General features: G+C 40.1%; 2 protein-coding genes across 6 annotated transcripts; one reads left to right on the top strand and one right to left on the bottom strand.

The window, feature by feature from the left end:
• Positions 1–208: 208 nt before the first annotated feature.
• On the top strand, positions 209–11,771 carry usp37 (ubiquitin specific peptidase 37). Its single transcript, XM_066687850.1, has 24 exons — positions 209–429; positions 1,371–1,623; positions 1,757–1,922; positions 2,157–2,251; positions 2,916–3,031; positions 3,155–3,232; positions 3,380–3,474; positions 3,698–3,782; positions 4,011–4,163; positions 4,521–4,652; positions 4,856–4,979; positions 5,178–5,383; positions 5,599–5,716; positions 5,899–5,978; positions 6,299–6,463; positions 6,825–6,890; positions 7,072–7,207; positions 7,339–7,561; positions 8,967–9,133; positions 9,248–9,308; positions 9,550–9,665; positions 9,764–9,833; positions 10,195–10,333; positions 10,962–11,771. The coding sequence occupies exons 2-24, from the start codon at positions 1,462–1,464 to the stop codon at positions 11,041–11,043; spliced, it is 2,835 nt and encodes a 944-aa protein (XP_066543947.1). The 5' UTR covers positions 209–429; positions 1,371–1,461; the 3' UTR covers positions 11,044–11,771.
• A 1,020-nt stretch (positions 11,772–12,791) lies between these two features.
• On the bottom strand, positions 12,792–14,791 carry ybey (ybeY metalloendoribonuclease). Of its 5 annotated transcripts, none has more exons than XM_066687854.1 (5): positions 14,724–14,791; positions 14,049–14,269; positions 13,762–13,896; positions 13,346–13,414; positions 12,792–13,058 (listed from the first exon to the last, which is right to left on the bottom strand). In XM_066687854.1, the coding sequence occupies exons 2-5, from the start codon at positions 14,256–14,258 to the stop codon at positions 12,966–12,968; spliced, it is 507 nt and encodes a 168-aa protein (XP_066543951.1). In that variant the 5' UTR covers positions 14,259–14,269; positions 14,724–14,791; the 3' UTR covers positions 12,792–12,965. The 5 variants fall into 5 exon arrangements, with proteins under 5 accessions (XP_066543951.1, XP_066543949.1, XP_066543950.1 ...); XM_066687852.1 differs by having other exon boundaries at positions 14,049–14,302; positions 14,724–14,770; XM_066687853.1 differs by lacking the exon at positions 14,724–14,791 and adding an exon at positions 14,533–14,717 and having other exon boundaries at positions 14,049–14,302.

Below are 14,791 nucleotides of genomic sequence, written 5' to 3'. Positions count from 1 at the left end.
AGTGTTGTTTTCGTGTAAATGCCTTTGGTCTTTGTGTTATTTCACGTTCAATAAACTCACTTCAGAGTAACGAATAACGTGTACCCAGCAGCGAGCCGGTAAATTGCAGTTGCCATCTATATAAAGACATTACGGCTGTCTCTTTAAAACACACTGTCTGCGCATGCGCCTCGCTGTGAGCGGCGCTTGGTGGGATGTCGCGATACTCTGGCGTGTGTTCTCGGACCGCTCTTCCGCTGTTGATTTTCACATTCCCGCCATCATTCCGTGCCGCTGGGCTCCGTCTCCGACCACTGTCAACAATAACAACACGGCGGCCAGCGCAGGGCCGGCGAAACTACAGAGAGCCCGCCGAAGACGAGAGGAGAATTCACTCGGAAAAACGTGAAAACGTGGAAAAGCAAACGCTACGGCAACTTTCATTTGGAAGTAAGAGCTTATTTGCGATATTACACGGAGCCTTGTTTTCTTCCACTAATGAGTTGACACGCTCTGTCATTATGGTGGCCTTTAATATGATTCCTAATATTCACTATCCCTGGCCCTGGCGACGTCCGGAGAAACATAACCCCAGACCTCCCCGGGACACCTTTCTAAGTGTCGCCGGACAAAGTGACATTGCTGGGACCAAGGAGATGTGAGGATGGCGAGAGAGATGCAGGCGGTTACCTTTCGTTTGCATTAATGAACTCCAGGAGATGCAGCTACATTCTAATTATTTTTTGTTTCTGTTTGTTATTTGTGTTGAAGTCGGATGCTCTTCATTGTCAATACTATACAGGGATTGCTTTCATTGCGGTGCAGATTGGAAAAACACATTTCCCGGCTTAAGAAAACAACAGCTAAAAACAATAACTTGTGAATGTATTGCAGGCCACATTAAAATAAGGCGATTCAGTGTGGTAGTCTTCTCGATGCAGTGCTCGTTAAAGTTGTTCAGGGAAGTCTGTCCTGTCCTGCTCGGCACAGAAAGTGTCTTCGGGGACACGTGTTTTCTCTTTCGTATAGGTAGTTCATAGTGGGCAGCTCCTTATGGTTGTGTCACAAGTCATAGATCTGACTGAGATGGCGCTAACTACTACTACTACTACTACTGGAAATGATGTCTTTAGGTTTTGGTGGCAGTGACATGAGGAAAGGTGCATTCTGTATCATTTACGTTTCTTACCCGAATATGCACTTGATCCTGTAGTGCTTTATGATACCTTTGTGTGTGATTTACATGAAAACGTATCCATGTACAACTTTAGGATTTGTGGAAAGTATGATTTACTGCATGTGTGTGTACCATATTTAGATCTACCTGGATATGGAAAAAAATGCTAGCTACAGTTCTGACAATGATCTGTTCTTTTCTGTCAAATGTCCAGGTTTTGTGTAAAGCTGTCCAAAGCACCGGGGGTGACCTCCTGCAGTTGAAGCTCTGACCCAGAGACCAAGTGCCTGTTGTGCGTTTCAGCCATGGCAGCAACAGTGCCAAAACTCTTGGGTAATGTGCGCATCAATAGTCTGCAGCTTGGCACCACAAAGTGGAGAGAGGGAAGCTTTGAGATCCACGAGAAGGACAGCAAAGTCAACCTCTTTGTGAGGTTCAACAGTGGAGGGGTACCCAAAGTATTTCAGGTATGCACCCCACTGCTCAGCCTTCCTCTCTCAATGTATGTTCTGAATAGATGAAGGCAAATGCAGCGTTTTGTTGAGAGGTATGTTAATTACTTTAATTTAATTACTCCTGCTTTTTTTTTTGTCTTAACAGCTCAACCAGAATGTGAAGAATGTGTCTTTGGGTCCTAAACAGAATCAATGTCGAATCCAAGTGACCCTGAAAGACTCGAGCAACATAACAATTGACAAAGTACCCTTGTTATTGGCCCAAAAATTCAGAGACTATCTGGAGAAACTGAAGCAGGGGAAACAGACAGGTATTTTTAATTTTGAGTTTTAATTAAGGCCATGTAGGGATTTTGTATTTAATATAAGGAATTTCATATTATTAAATTTTAAATAAAAACAACAAAAACTTTTTAAAGTAATTATAATGCCTTTTGCCTCAAACACCATAAGTTCAAATGTAACTCATTATCATGCTTTGTTAATTAAGTAAAAAAAAAAATTAAGCACAGCAGTTGTCTTAATTGCATTTTATTTTATTCTAGTTTTAAAGCCATCCCAGGGAACAGTAAGTTTTGGCAGTGTACTGGGGAACCGATCATTACAGAATGACACCAGCCTTCCCAGCATAGAGAGACAGGTAAAGATCAAACTGCTTTTTTCACATTTGGGACATATTCACAATCATGTGGTCTTGCGTTGCATTAGGTCTAAGGTAAATCTGTCCCACCATTTAAATTCTTAAGTGTTCAAATCTTATCTATTTATAAAATGATTATTTTACGTTATTAGGTTGGAGAAGAGTTTCTATTATGGCATATTTCTCTTACAGTAGATGTCATCTTGTGTTTGGGTTAAAAGAAGTGAAGTGAAGCTAAGAGTGGAAATTAACACCTCTTAAACCACGAGGCACCACCCTTCACACAATCGATTAACTTATTATGAATCGCACATACGGATTAAATGCACAAGTATCTTTACAGTGTGGGGAAAAACATTTAATTTATTAATTTACAACCTCTGAAACTTGCACACTAGTGTTAAGTGTCCTGAAACTCGCTGGTAACTGACATTTTTTTAAGTCCTGATAATTCTATAACCGGGATACCATTTATACACAAGATAAGAGGTGTAGGAAGTTTTTGGAAATGCAGCTCTGTGATTGGATGGTTTCTCATGCATGATTTATAATAAGTAAATAATGGTATTTCTGCAATGTTTTTGTATATAACTCGAGATGGTGAAAATAGATCTATATAAACAAAAGGGTAAATGGCTGCCGATTTATGTTTCTTCACCTTCAGACTCCTCCCAGGCGAGCAAGTTTGGACAGCAGAGAGGAGACCACCGTGCGGAAGCCCCTCGGCAGCCCAAGTCGTGGGAGCTCGACTCCAGCCCGCAGTGGACTCTCGGAAAACAGGTGCAGTCCACGTTCTCGCTCATGTTCATGCTGAAGATGTCATCAGTTCTCGAGAAACACTGTTACGCTGAAAATCCTGGGTATTGTGGTACACCCCCACTCACAGTGTCCCCCTTCCCACAGGAACGAGAAGAGGAAGAGGCTCCTGACTCCCGAGAGTGATCTGAATGAGGACTACCCTAAGGAGAATGACTCCTCCAGGTATGAGCTTTCCACATTAATGCCAGGTTGTTTGAGCATTTAATTGTTTGTGCGTCTATGCAGAATTTCAGGAGAAGAGGGATATTTGGGGGGTTTGCCATTGTAACGTAAGGTAACAATTTATTCTATATACATTTAATTTTATAGCAACAACAAGGCCACATCTGACCCTTCTCGGAAGTTTTTGATTAGCTGCAAAGAGAAGCTCACTATGAAACAGGCTGAGGAGAACAGGAGCTCAGGTTTGGGTTTGCACTTAACCTTTGAAATAATCCATAATTACCTGCCTATTTTGTATGTATTATCAATCACCTAAATATAAAAAATATTGCTGACACACCTGCTTTGAATAGCTATTGATAAGCAGTCCAACTGAGTGCACAGGTGTTTACTTAATGTTGAAGGTAAAGTATGCCACCATTGTGAGGCACGGGCCTAACTCTGTGTTGCTCTTCTGCCCTTAAGGTCCAGCGCCATTGCAGCCTTCGTCTTTCTATGGTAGCAGATCTATGACTAAAGACTACTCACAGGGAAATTATTTCCCTGACCGGTAAGTTTAAAATATGTAGGTGTGTCTGTATATAATGTATTACTATCGAGAATATTAAGAATTTCTGTTATGGACTTCAAGAATGCGTTTTCTTATAGTACTGAATGTATTTTTCTTTGTTGCCAGTTACATGATTTACATATTTCCATGCAAACTTGTACTGTTTGGTAGCAGCCCCGTTTTGTTAGTGTTGCAACATTGAGTACAATTTTTTGTCTTTTCTTTTAGGCCGAGCAGCACAACTCAGTCCCCCTCATCAAAAAGGAGCCTCTTCCCCAGTCATTCAACTCCCTTTAAAAAGGTGCGGCCTAACTTGGATTACACTGGCTGGAACAAGCCAAGGCTGTCCTCTCTCACCCAGCCTCCGCCTCAGTTACAGGGGTAAGAAGATTTCCTTTCATTATCTGACCTCTTCTTCAATTTGAATCCAGTGAACTTGATTACAACAACCAAAACTGTTTATATACTTTTCATACGTGACATTAAGATTGAGTCTGACCTGAAGCATTTTTGTTAATGAATGAACTGTAGTTAATTTAGAGAGGCAATGAACAATTCACCTTTCATCAGTTTGATTTTTAAGAAACCACTGTAAACCTTCCCGAGGTATGTCAAAAAATGATTTTAGGATTGAACACGTTTGTGGATGTGCTTGTCAGGGAAACGCGGAGCAGCAGTGGGGGCATCTGTTTCATTCTGGCTTACTTTGCTCACTGAGGTTTAACTTCCCTGATCTAGATTCTCCAACTTGGGAAATACCTGTTACATGAATGCCATCCTACAGTCGCTCTTCAGTCTGCAATCATTCTCCAATGACCTGCTGAGGCAGGGGATCCCCTGGAAGAAAGTCCCTATTAATGCACTACTCAGGTAATAACACACACCAGGAGTTCTGGCTTGGTATTTTGTTTGTTTTAAATAAACGTTGCTTACTTTGTTGTATACTAAAACATTGTAGAACAGATTATATCATGGATGGAGTTATACTACCAGTTAAAACAAATGTTGTAGTCTTATTTTACCTTAATAATATTATTATCGATCTTTCATTTGTTGTGTTTTGTTCTTGGAAGGCGTTTTGCGCACCTGCTGGCTAAGAAAGACATTTGCAGCCCTGAGGTTAAGAAGGACCTGCTGAAGAAAGTTAAGAGCTCCATCTCCACCACCGCAGAGAGGTTCTCAGGATACATGCAGAATGTGAGAATGGAGGCTTTAAATATGTTTTCTGTCTTTAGTTTCGATCTATAAGATTTGACTATGATGTATTGCAGTGGACCTGAATTCTGGCAAATATATATTCAGTGGAATATTTAGCAGGTACCGCATTGTGACATGTAGGATTGTATGAAATCTGTGAAACTGACTGCAAGGTCACGTAGAAATTGATCTACACAGGATGCCCATGAGTTCCTCAGTCAGTGCCTAGACCAGCTGAAAGAGGATGTGGAAAAGGTGAATAAAAGCTGGAAAAACGAGCCTCAGTCTTGGGAGGAACCTCAGGGGACGCGACCAGGGGAAGAAGCCTTATCTTCTCGAATTTACACTTGCCCAGTGGTGCTCAACATGGAATTTGAGGTTCAACACACTATCACTTGCAAAGGGTAAGTATTAGTCTTAATACATCCACTGTGTCTGTTTATAACATGGGATACTTTTACTTAATTGTAGTTGTACCTTTAAGACATTTAGATTGATTATGAGTTTTAGTACTTACATTCATGTGTGCAGTGTTAATCAAGTAGAATGCTTAAAATGCAATCATGGTTAAGTTAGAAGTAATGTCCTTACTAATGTTTTTTCCTGTCTTATATTTTAGTTGTGGGGAGATTGTCACGAAGCGAGAGCAGTTTAATGACCTGTCTATTGATCTGCCACGGAGAAAACAAACCCTTCCTTTGCGTTCCATACAAGACTCCTTGGATCTCTTCTTTAGGGTCTGTATAGTCATTTATAGCCATTTACAGCATTTTGCACACCTTAAAGCAGTATACTAGTCTTTATAAGATGTCTTTATGAGGGACTTGAGTATCCACATAGGTTTACTATGAACTATTATTCAAAAGTACACACCTGTTCAATTTACAATCAAGCAGTAAATGTTGTTTTTTTTCCACAGATGGAGGAGATTGAGTATTCCTGTGAGAAATGCAGTGGAAAGTGTGCAACAGTTACACACAAATTTAGCAAACTCCCCAGGTATGTTGCATGCAGATAGTAATGTTTAGTGTTGTTTTGGTTTTGTGGAGCTTAGCATACTAAGGCATGTTTCATTATTCTGAATTCCTTGTTATCTTTCATATATAAATTGAATTTGAATTGTATTTATTTTACACTGTGCATTAATTTGAATCTGTTCTTCAAACTACCCAAGTAAAAATAAACCTGACAAATTAATTAGGGGTAACTTTAGGGTATACAGGAGATCACGTAAGGAGGAATTTAAGACAAATGATTGCTCTATGAGATGCAGCAGAAATGGTCTAAGTTTGATCATGTTTCTTTGTGTCCATCCACAGGGTGTTAATCCTTCATTTAAAAAGGTACAGTTACAATGCCCAGCTGTCACTCAACAGCAAGCTGGGGCAGCAGGTCTTGATCCCTAAATACCTCACTTTGCTCTCTCATTGCACTGATGCCATGCGGCCCCCCCTTGGTCTCGGCTGCAATGCCAATACAGCCATGTAAGTCCAGACAGCATTATTTATTTTGTTCCCTTTTTTTTTTTTTAATAATTCCTAACATTTTTATATAAGATGGGTATGATCTTGAATCATTTAAATAAAGTAAATTATTTGGTTACACTATCCTTTGAAGCATTGTGTGCTAATGTAAGAAACTTGAATAATCTTTACCCTGCATGCATGCAAGATAACATCACATGAAGGGGATTGACTTGGACAGATTTAAGAAGGTGTTAACGTGAACATACTTAATTACTGTTTTCAAATGTGTTATTATTAATCTGTGACTTCAGCTGGATGCAACAGAATATCACTAAGGCCTCCCTTTTACTACGCTAACATCTCCTACCTCTTTACTAAGGTCTCGGACACTAAAGACTTCCCAGTCTGTGAACTCCTCAACTGCTGCCTCCTCTGCAGCATTACGGTGAATATTCTTTGCCTTTATAGCTCCTGAAATGTATACCTTTCTGGCATTGCACTGTACTGCCAAGAAGAGAACGCTTAACACTGATGGTCTTGTTTGGACGGATCTTTCCAAGTGGTGCGTGTTGTGAAGAGTGGATGGCTTGCAGTTGTTCTGATATTTGTATATTCTGCCCTAATAGGAAAGGCAGCCTTAAACCTGGGAACTCCGCTGTGACCATCATAGACTCCGACAGTGAAGAGGAGCTCACCAGGAAGATTGTCTGTCGTAGTCGTAGGCTGAGTGAGACCCTGCAAGAAGACGACAGGATGGAGAAGGTAAGCTGTTCGTGCCAGACAACCGAATTTGGTTATTTGTTTTTATGATTCAGTTTAGTTAATACATTGAAAATCCATTGTACGGTGTCTTGTGCACTATTGTTTACATTGAAGTACTGCTTCGTTCACAGCCCCTCCGCAGCCAGGTGGAGCACCCTGAGGCCAGCTACGATGGGATGAACGATGAAGAGATGTTGGCAGCAGTGCTCGAGATCAGCCGCCAGGACCACGCCCTTCCAGGATCCCCTGAGGATGAGCCCACCAGCAGCCCAGACACAGGCTTCGGAGACGGCGACGGGCCAGACTTGGCTCATCACGCTGATCTCTTTGAAACGGACAAACCTACGTCATCAGGTAGCGTCTCTGAAGACTCTTTAACAATCTGTCACCCGTGCTGCTATTAAAATCTCCTGAATGTTTCCAGTTCTGTTCATGAAACCCACCCCAGAATTAGGTTTATTATACACTCACCTAAAGGATTATTAGGAACACCTGTTCAATTTCTCATTAATGCAATTATCTAACCAACCAATCACATGGCAGTTGCTTCAATGCATTTAGGGGTGTGGTCCTGGTCAAGACAATCTCCTGAACTCCAAACTGAATGTCTGAATGGGAAAGAAAGGTCATTTAAGCAATTTTGAGCGTGGCATGGTTGTTGGTGACAGACGGGCCGGTCTGAGTATTTCACAATCTGCTCAGTTACTGGGATTTTCACGCACAACCATTTCTAGGGTTTACAAAGAATGGTGTGAAAAGGGAAAAACATCCAGTATGCGGCAGTCCTGTGGGCGAAAATGCCTTGTTGATGCTAGAGGTCAGAGGAGAATGGGCCGACTGATTCAAGCTGATAGAAGAGCAACTTTGACTGAAATAACCACTCGTTACAACCGAGGTATGCAGCAAAGCATTTGTGAAGCCACAACACATACAACCTTGAGGCGGATGGGCTACAACAGCAGAAGACCCCACCGGGTACCACTCATCTCCACTACAAATAGGAAAAAGAGGCTACAATTTGCACAAGCTCACCAAAATTGGACAGTTGAAGACTGGAAAAATGTTGCCTGGTCTGATGAGTCTCGATTTCTGTTGACACATTCAGATGGTAGAGTCAGAATTTGGCGTAAACAGAATGAGAACATGGATCCATCATGCCTTGTTACCACTGTGCAGGCTGGTGGTGGTGGTGTAATGGTGTGGGGGATGTTTTCTTGGCACACTTTAGGCCCCTTAGTGCCAATTGGGCATCGTTTACATGCCACAGCCTACCTGAGCATTGTTTCTGACCATGTCCATCCCTTTATGACCACCATGTACCCATCCTCTGATGGCTACTTCCAGCAGGATAATGCACCATGTCACAAAGGTCAAATCATTTCAAATTGGTTTCTTGAACATGACAATGAGTTCACTGTACTAAACTGGCCCCCACAGTCACCAGATCTCAACCCAATAGAGCATCTTTGGGATGTGGTGGAACGGGAGCTTCGTGCCCTGGATGTGCATCCCACAAATCTCCATCAACTGCAAGATGCTATCCTATCAATATGGGCCAACATTTCTAAAGAATGCTTTCAGCACCTTGTTGAATCAATGCCACGTAGAATTAAGGCAGTTCTGAAGGCGAAAGGGGGTCAAACACAGTATTAGTATGGTGTTCCTAATAATCCTTTAGGTGAGTGTATTCCCATTTGAATACCAGGTTTGCGACTCAAAAGCAGATTAAAATGCATATATTAAGTCATTTCTCCTACAGATGTCTTAGATTCGCTGGCCCTGACCAAAGACCTGGATGAGAACAAGGAGAACCAGACCCCAGAGGAGGCGCAGGGAGAGCTGGACTGGGTGCAGCAGTACAGCCTGGAGCAGGAGCGCGAGGAGCAGGAACTGCAGCAGGCATTGGCTCAGAGTTTGCAAGAACATGTAATACTTCATAATCACGTCTGAAACATTTGTTTTCCTGTTTCTCTTAAAGGAATCTAACTGGGTTTGTACATTTGCTCCAATCAGACTTTGTTTTTTGTTTTTTTTTTGCAGGAAGCTCGAGAAATGAAAGAGGATGATGACCTTAAAAGAGCCACTGAGCTAAGCCTGCAAGGTGGGAAGAATGAAGGCCCATTAACTGTTCCTTCTTTTAGGAATGCTTGATGGCCATTACTTTACATGTTAATTGCTGAATGTCATTCGTGTTATTGTTCACCTATGAAGCAGTATTTTCCAGATGTTGTTATTTTATATATTTATGAATGTATTTTGAAGACCCAGACTTGAAATGGTTCTGTTGTATGTTATTGAAGAACATACACCCCGTTTGACCCTTCCTCCGTCTTCACTTCCAGAGTTCAACAGCTCTTTGCCGGACTGCCTGTGCTCGGACGAGGACTCTGGCACTGAGGATGTCCTGGACATGGAATACAGCGAGACTGAGGCTGAGGATCTGAAGAGGAACGCTGAGGTGAGTCTTTCGTATTGTCCAGATGTATGGTTTCACTTTTTTCCCCCCAGGACAAATTTTAAAATGAACTAATTATTTTAATCTAATTTGTCATACAGAGTGGGGAACTGGCCAACTCTTACAGACTCGTCAGTGTGGTCAGTCACATCGGCAGCAGCTCGTCGTCTGGTGAGGAATACTGACCAAAGCTATTTTTTGTATTTAGTGTACAGCTGCCCTTCCCTTAATTAGTTAAATATGTGCAGAGCTCTGACCTGATTGGCTGTTTGACTGGCACTAGACTGCAGTTGGATTCCTTACTCTCAGTTGCAGCAGTCAGCTGTTCAGATCCTGTTTGGAGAGAGCTCTCCTGCCATCTACACAATGCTTTTTGTTGTTGATTTCTTTAGATAAACCTTAACAATCACTAGACATCCCTTTTGAATCAGTCAGGATTAGTGGTACAAATCTGTGTCAGGTCAGTTCTTTTCCCCAGTATTGAAGATGATCTAAACTAATGCTAGTGTACATCTCCGTATGCTCTCTGTAGGCCACTATATCAGTGATGTTTATGACATTAAGAAGCAGTCTTGGTTGACTTACAACGACCTTGATGTGTCTCGGACTCAAGAATCTGCAGTACAGAGAGATCGGGATAGAAGTGGATACATATTCTTCTACATGCACAAGTAAGATTGGGTTTGTTAGTGTGTTTAGCATTTTAAAATTATAGTACAAGGACTTAGTATTTAGAAAAAAGATTTTAAATTTTTAAATTTGAGGTGTTGAATTCAAGCCAAAAATATAATTGCCATATTTTACTTTAGATTGCAAACAAAAACCTAACCACACCTAAATTAATCAATTTTATTGATTTTGAGAAAGCTTTAAGAGTTCTGCACCACTGCATTTAAAATATATATATATATATATATATATATATATATATATATAAGTAAATAAAAAAACATATGTGAACCATTTAAGAATTTCGTGTGGAAGTGAGCAATAAACAACCTGCTTTCCTAATTACATGCAAGGGCAAAATAAAATCTTATAGCAGTGCCAGACAGAAAAACGTCTTTCAACAAGACCAAGGACTAAATTTGGGAATCTTAAGAAAACAATTGTATTTATCTTCAGCATCCTGTCAGTGAAACGGAAAGAAATGCACAGTAAAGGCTTTACTCCTAATAAAATCAAAACCATGTGTTTTCTGACTACTAACAGGAAATTGTGATTTCCTTCACACAAACCAGAACTGGTCTTTATTGTATTGGGCTTGATTTTTTTTTCTCTCCTGTTTTTGCATTGCAGGGATATATTTGAGGAGCTTGTGGAAGTCGAGAAGTCGAGTGGGAGTAGTGAAGTTGGCAGGTCTGTTCTTCAGCCCCTCTGAGAAAACAAGGGAACCTCACAAAGCCTTTGATGCTTAAGGGGATGGAGTTTGAATTGAGAGAAGGATTAGTAAAGTGGAACAACTTTCCAGTACTACTGACCACCGTCCACCTTCCCTCACTGAAGCACTTTTTAAAGTGACACTTGCTAACATTACCACAGCAGGCTGGCTTTCAGCACTGTGAAATCTGTTGCTAGCATTTTGTCTTGAACCCTCAGAGAAACCTTAAGAACTTATGAAATGTAAGAAAAAACTAAATAGAGTGTATTTTTGAAGTGTTTCTGTGATTTATCCTGGATCAAATTTTGCTAGGAACTTACAGGCACATCCCCCCCCCCCCCACCCCACCATTTTCTTGTTTTTTGTATATATCAGAGTGTGTGTGTGTGTGTGTGTGTGTGTGTGTGTGTGTGTGTGTGTGTGTGTGTGTGTGTGTGTGTGTGTGTGTGTGTGTATATATATCTATATCTATATATTTACACACAATGTACACACACAGTACCTCACATGTTCTTAATAAGGAGGTACTACCAAGGATTAAAGAAGTGGCAGTAAATTGAAATTGAGGGTCAGTCAATAAAACGGTTTTGATCTCTTTATTACTGTTTATTAAATAGCCCAAGTTGTAAGTTTTAAAACCTTGCCACTGATACTATGCTACTGTCTCCTGTATTGAGAAGTAATATTAAAGCAAGATTTATTCTTGTATGTGTTTTAATTGGAGAAAAGTGTAAAATGACGACCCTTTTGTCTCTGTAGACATGAAAGTTCTATGTTCATGCATTTAAAAGTGGTGCAATATTTATTTTGGGTAGTTAACTCATTGGTTTGCTTAAGCTTTTATTAATGTGGTCCCCTCTGTGCTTGGGATTTCCAACACACTGGGGGTTTCCATTACACCTTAGGGTTACTTGTGCCTGTTATTTGTGTGTGGTTTGGTGTTACTTTTCTTTTTTTTTTATTTTTTTTTTTTTTATTCTTCTTTTAAAACCTTCTATAATAAGCAAACATGATGGAGGCAGACCTTTCTAAGCATTAGCCTTTTCAATGGATATCCTCAGTGCATAAAAACCTGGCTCTCAGTACAGTAGTTTTTTCTTTTTTTCTTTTTCTACACAGCTTTACTTTGTAAAAGTTGCACAGCCAATTTGGTTAAAATGTATTTGTTGAAAATTAAACAAATAGTTAATGTAAGTAAAATGTGATTAAGTTATATACTTCTTAAAGTCGTAAATCCTACTGAGGCTTCCAACTGATCTATTTATTTTAGTTGAAGTTTTGACTATTCGTTGTGTGGCAATTCAGTCTTGTCCTGATCAGTCACGTTCCCTTTCTTTATCTAATGTGGCCAGTATAAGTTTTATTTGCAAGCATATACCCATTGGTGTCATCACTGGTTCTGCTCAGTTCCAACCACTCTGCCTGCATTAAGCTGAGTAAATGAAGATGTCATCGTGAAAAGTATGAGTGAGTTCTGCAGTGTTGAAAGCTTAGCTTGCATACATGTCAAGCATCCAGTATTTGACTATCTCCCCAAGTCTCATTTTAAAATAAAATCAATTGTACAAATTTTGACAGTCTTTGAATCATCACTAAACTTGTAAACCAGTAATGGTGTTCAGACACTAAAAGGCTAATATGGGGGAATTATTTCAAGGGCACTGACAAGGTATTGTACTCCATCTTTCAACCCTTAACTGAAAAGGTTAATGTAACAATCTAGAAATCCACAAATTCATAAGACAATGAATGTTACAAGAATTATAATTTATTAACTAATATCTTAATAAAATAATATATACAGGTACTTTAAGGTATGTCTGCTTTAAAAAACAGGGGTTGAAAAAACAGAACCTTTGGTCTGTTGAAACGGAGAGTGTTGTCATTTCCATTGAAGATTGTAAATCATCACTTGGCAGATCTCACATTTCTGAAATGTTCTTGGTGAGTGGCTCAAGGTGACAGCCTGTGTGTTTGTTGAACTCATTAAGAATATAGCTCTCCTTCTGAAACATCTGAATGAAATGGAGAGATCGAAAGAATATATTTAGGAATCATCACAAATGTAGAATTAGTAAGTTATCTACTAATGAATAGGTATGCACAATACTGAAATTAATTTATGTACACAATGTTTAAAACAATTGCATCGTGAATTCATTTGCTGCAAATGGCGTATCTAAACTTAGCTATACATTTGCAATGTTGCTGCCATGCCATTATTTAAACACTTATATTTAAAACTAATTTAAACATGCTGTGTATTTATCTGATAATCGCTGTGTTCACCATTACACCATACCTGTTTCCACTCCTCCTCAGTTTCATGCTTGTACCCTAGAAGGTGGCAAATCCCATGCGCTGAAACTACCTGTCCGAGATAGATGCAACATGGGTGACACTTGAGCCTTCTGAAAGTTAAATTATACTCAAAAATATCTTAAGTGAAATCATTTAAAATAGTGTGCATCTCTCTATGTATGTCTTAATTTGATGTACATACTGTCAAAAAAGGTTTGTTAATAATAGTTAACAATGATAATAATGGTCAAATATTTATAGGATGTATTGCTATTATTCAGAGTGTGGGGGGAAGTATAGTCTGCATCACACACACACACTTGTATTCAATGATTCTGTGCTGCTTCTTATTTTTTTAAATCAATGATGGTGGCAGGTGTTGGAAGTGACTTGCCCTCCAGCATGTTACAAACTCACAGTCAGCGTGTTGTAGAAGTCCCGACCCTCCTCTTCACACTGCCTCATCAGATACTCCACCCCAAGGAAGATGTCTCCAAGGTTACACTCATCTGGATGGAGCAGCTGCCCTGGTAGCTCATCTGCCTTGAGGTCCTTCAGATAGAGGAATGTATTAGTCATCTGTAGCACCAGACTAACATCTGGGCAGTTGTTTGCAAGTCTACACCGTTCAACTGGCTAATCAGTGTCTTCGAGCTACATGTTGCAATGTAAAAAAAAATATATATATATATATATATACATGCCTCGTAAAAAGGGAATGAAAGCACATCAGTCGGAATGTTCTTGTGCCTGTATGTGTTATTGATGTGTTGGATCCTATTGTTGTCCACACAGATCAAACCCAGGTCGAATTTCTGGATGCGCATGATCTCGCGTATGATTTCCACACGCTTGCGCAGTGGCGCCCGTCGCAGGGGCACGACTTGCTGGAGATTTCGCAGAATTAAACTCATCCCTCAGTCATCTGCACAAGACCGCACAAACACGGGAATGAGTCCTGGGAGATGCGAAATCAAGCAAGACCACTGACCGACATGTTTCATCCTGTTTTAAGTTAACATTATGCACAGTTCTCTGTCTTAACGATCAGAGACCACATTAGCCAAAATCCAAGAAAGCAGCAATTATTTCTAATAAGCTAAACACATTACAAGTACACTAATCCAAGCTATGAAGCTAAATCGAAAGCAACAGCAAGAATTTTGTATCTTTCTCCTACAAATATACCTTAACGAACAGTCAACATTTTGTCCCCTACCAATCCTATGTGAAAAATGCAACGCTAATTACAGGTATCACGACACCCAAAGCTGCAATATATTTTTAATATTTAAATCCGCACCAAATAAAAAACGGTTTATTTTATCTTAAGCATAAAAACATATGCCATACGACAAGCCTATTCAATAAAGTATTACATGAAGAAAAGTCAATATCTTCTCCAAGGGGGGACCGTTTCTTCCCGGAAGCCGATGCGGCTGTCAGG

Source organism: Amia ocellicauda, chromosome 16 (assembly GCF_036373705.1).
Source record: "Amia ocellicauda isolate fAmiCal2 chromosome 16, fAmiCal2.hap1, whole genome shotgun sequence".
NCBI classification, from domain to species: domain Eukaryota; kingdom Metazoa; phylum Chordata; class Actinopteri; order Amiiformes; family Amiidae; genus Amia; species Amia ocellicauda.
This window is presented reverse-complemented; position numbering and strand designations above follow the sequence as displayed.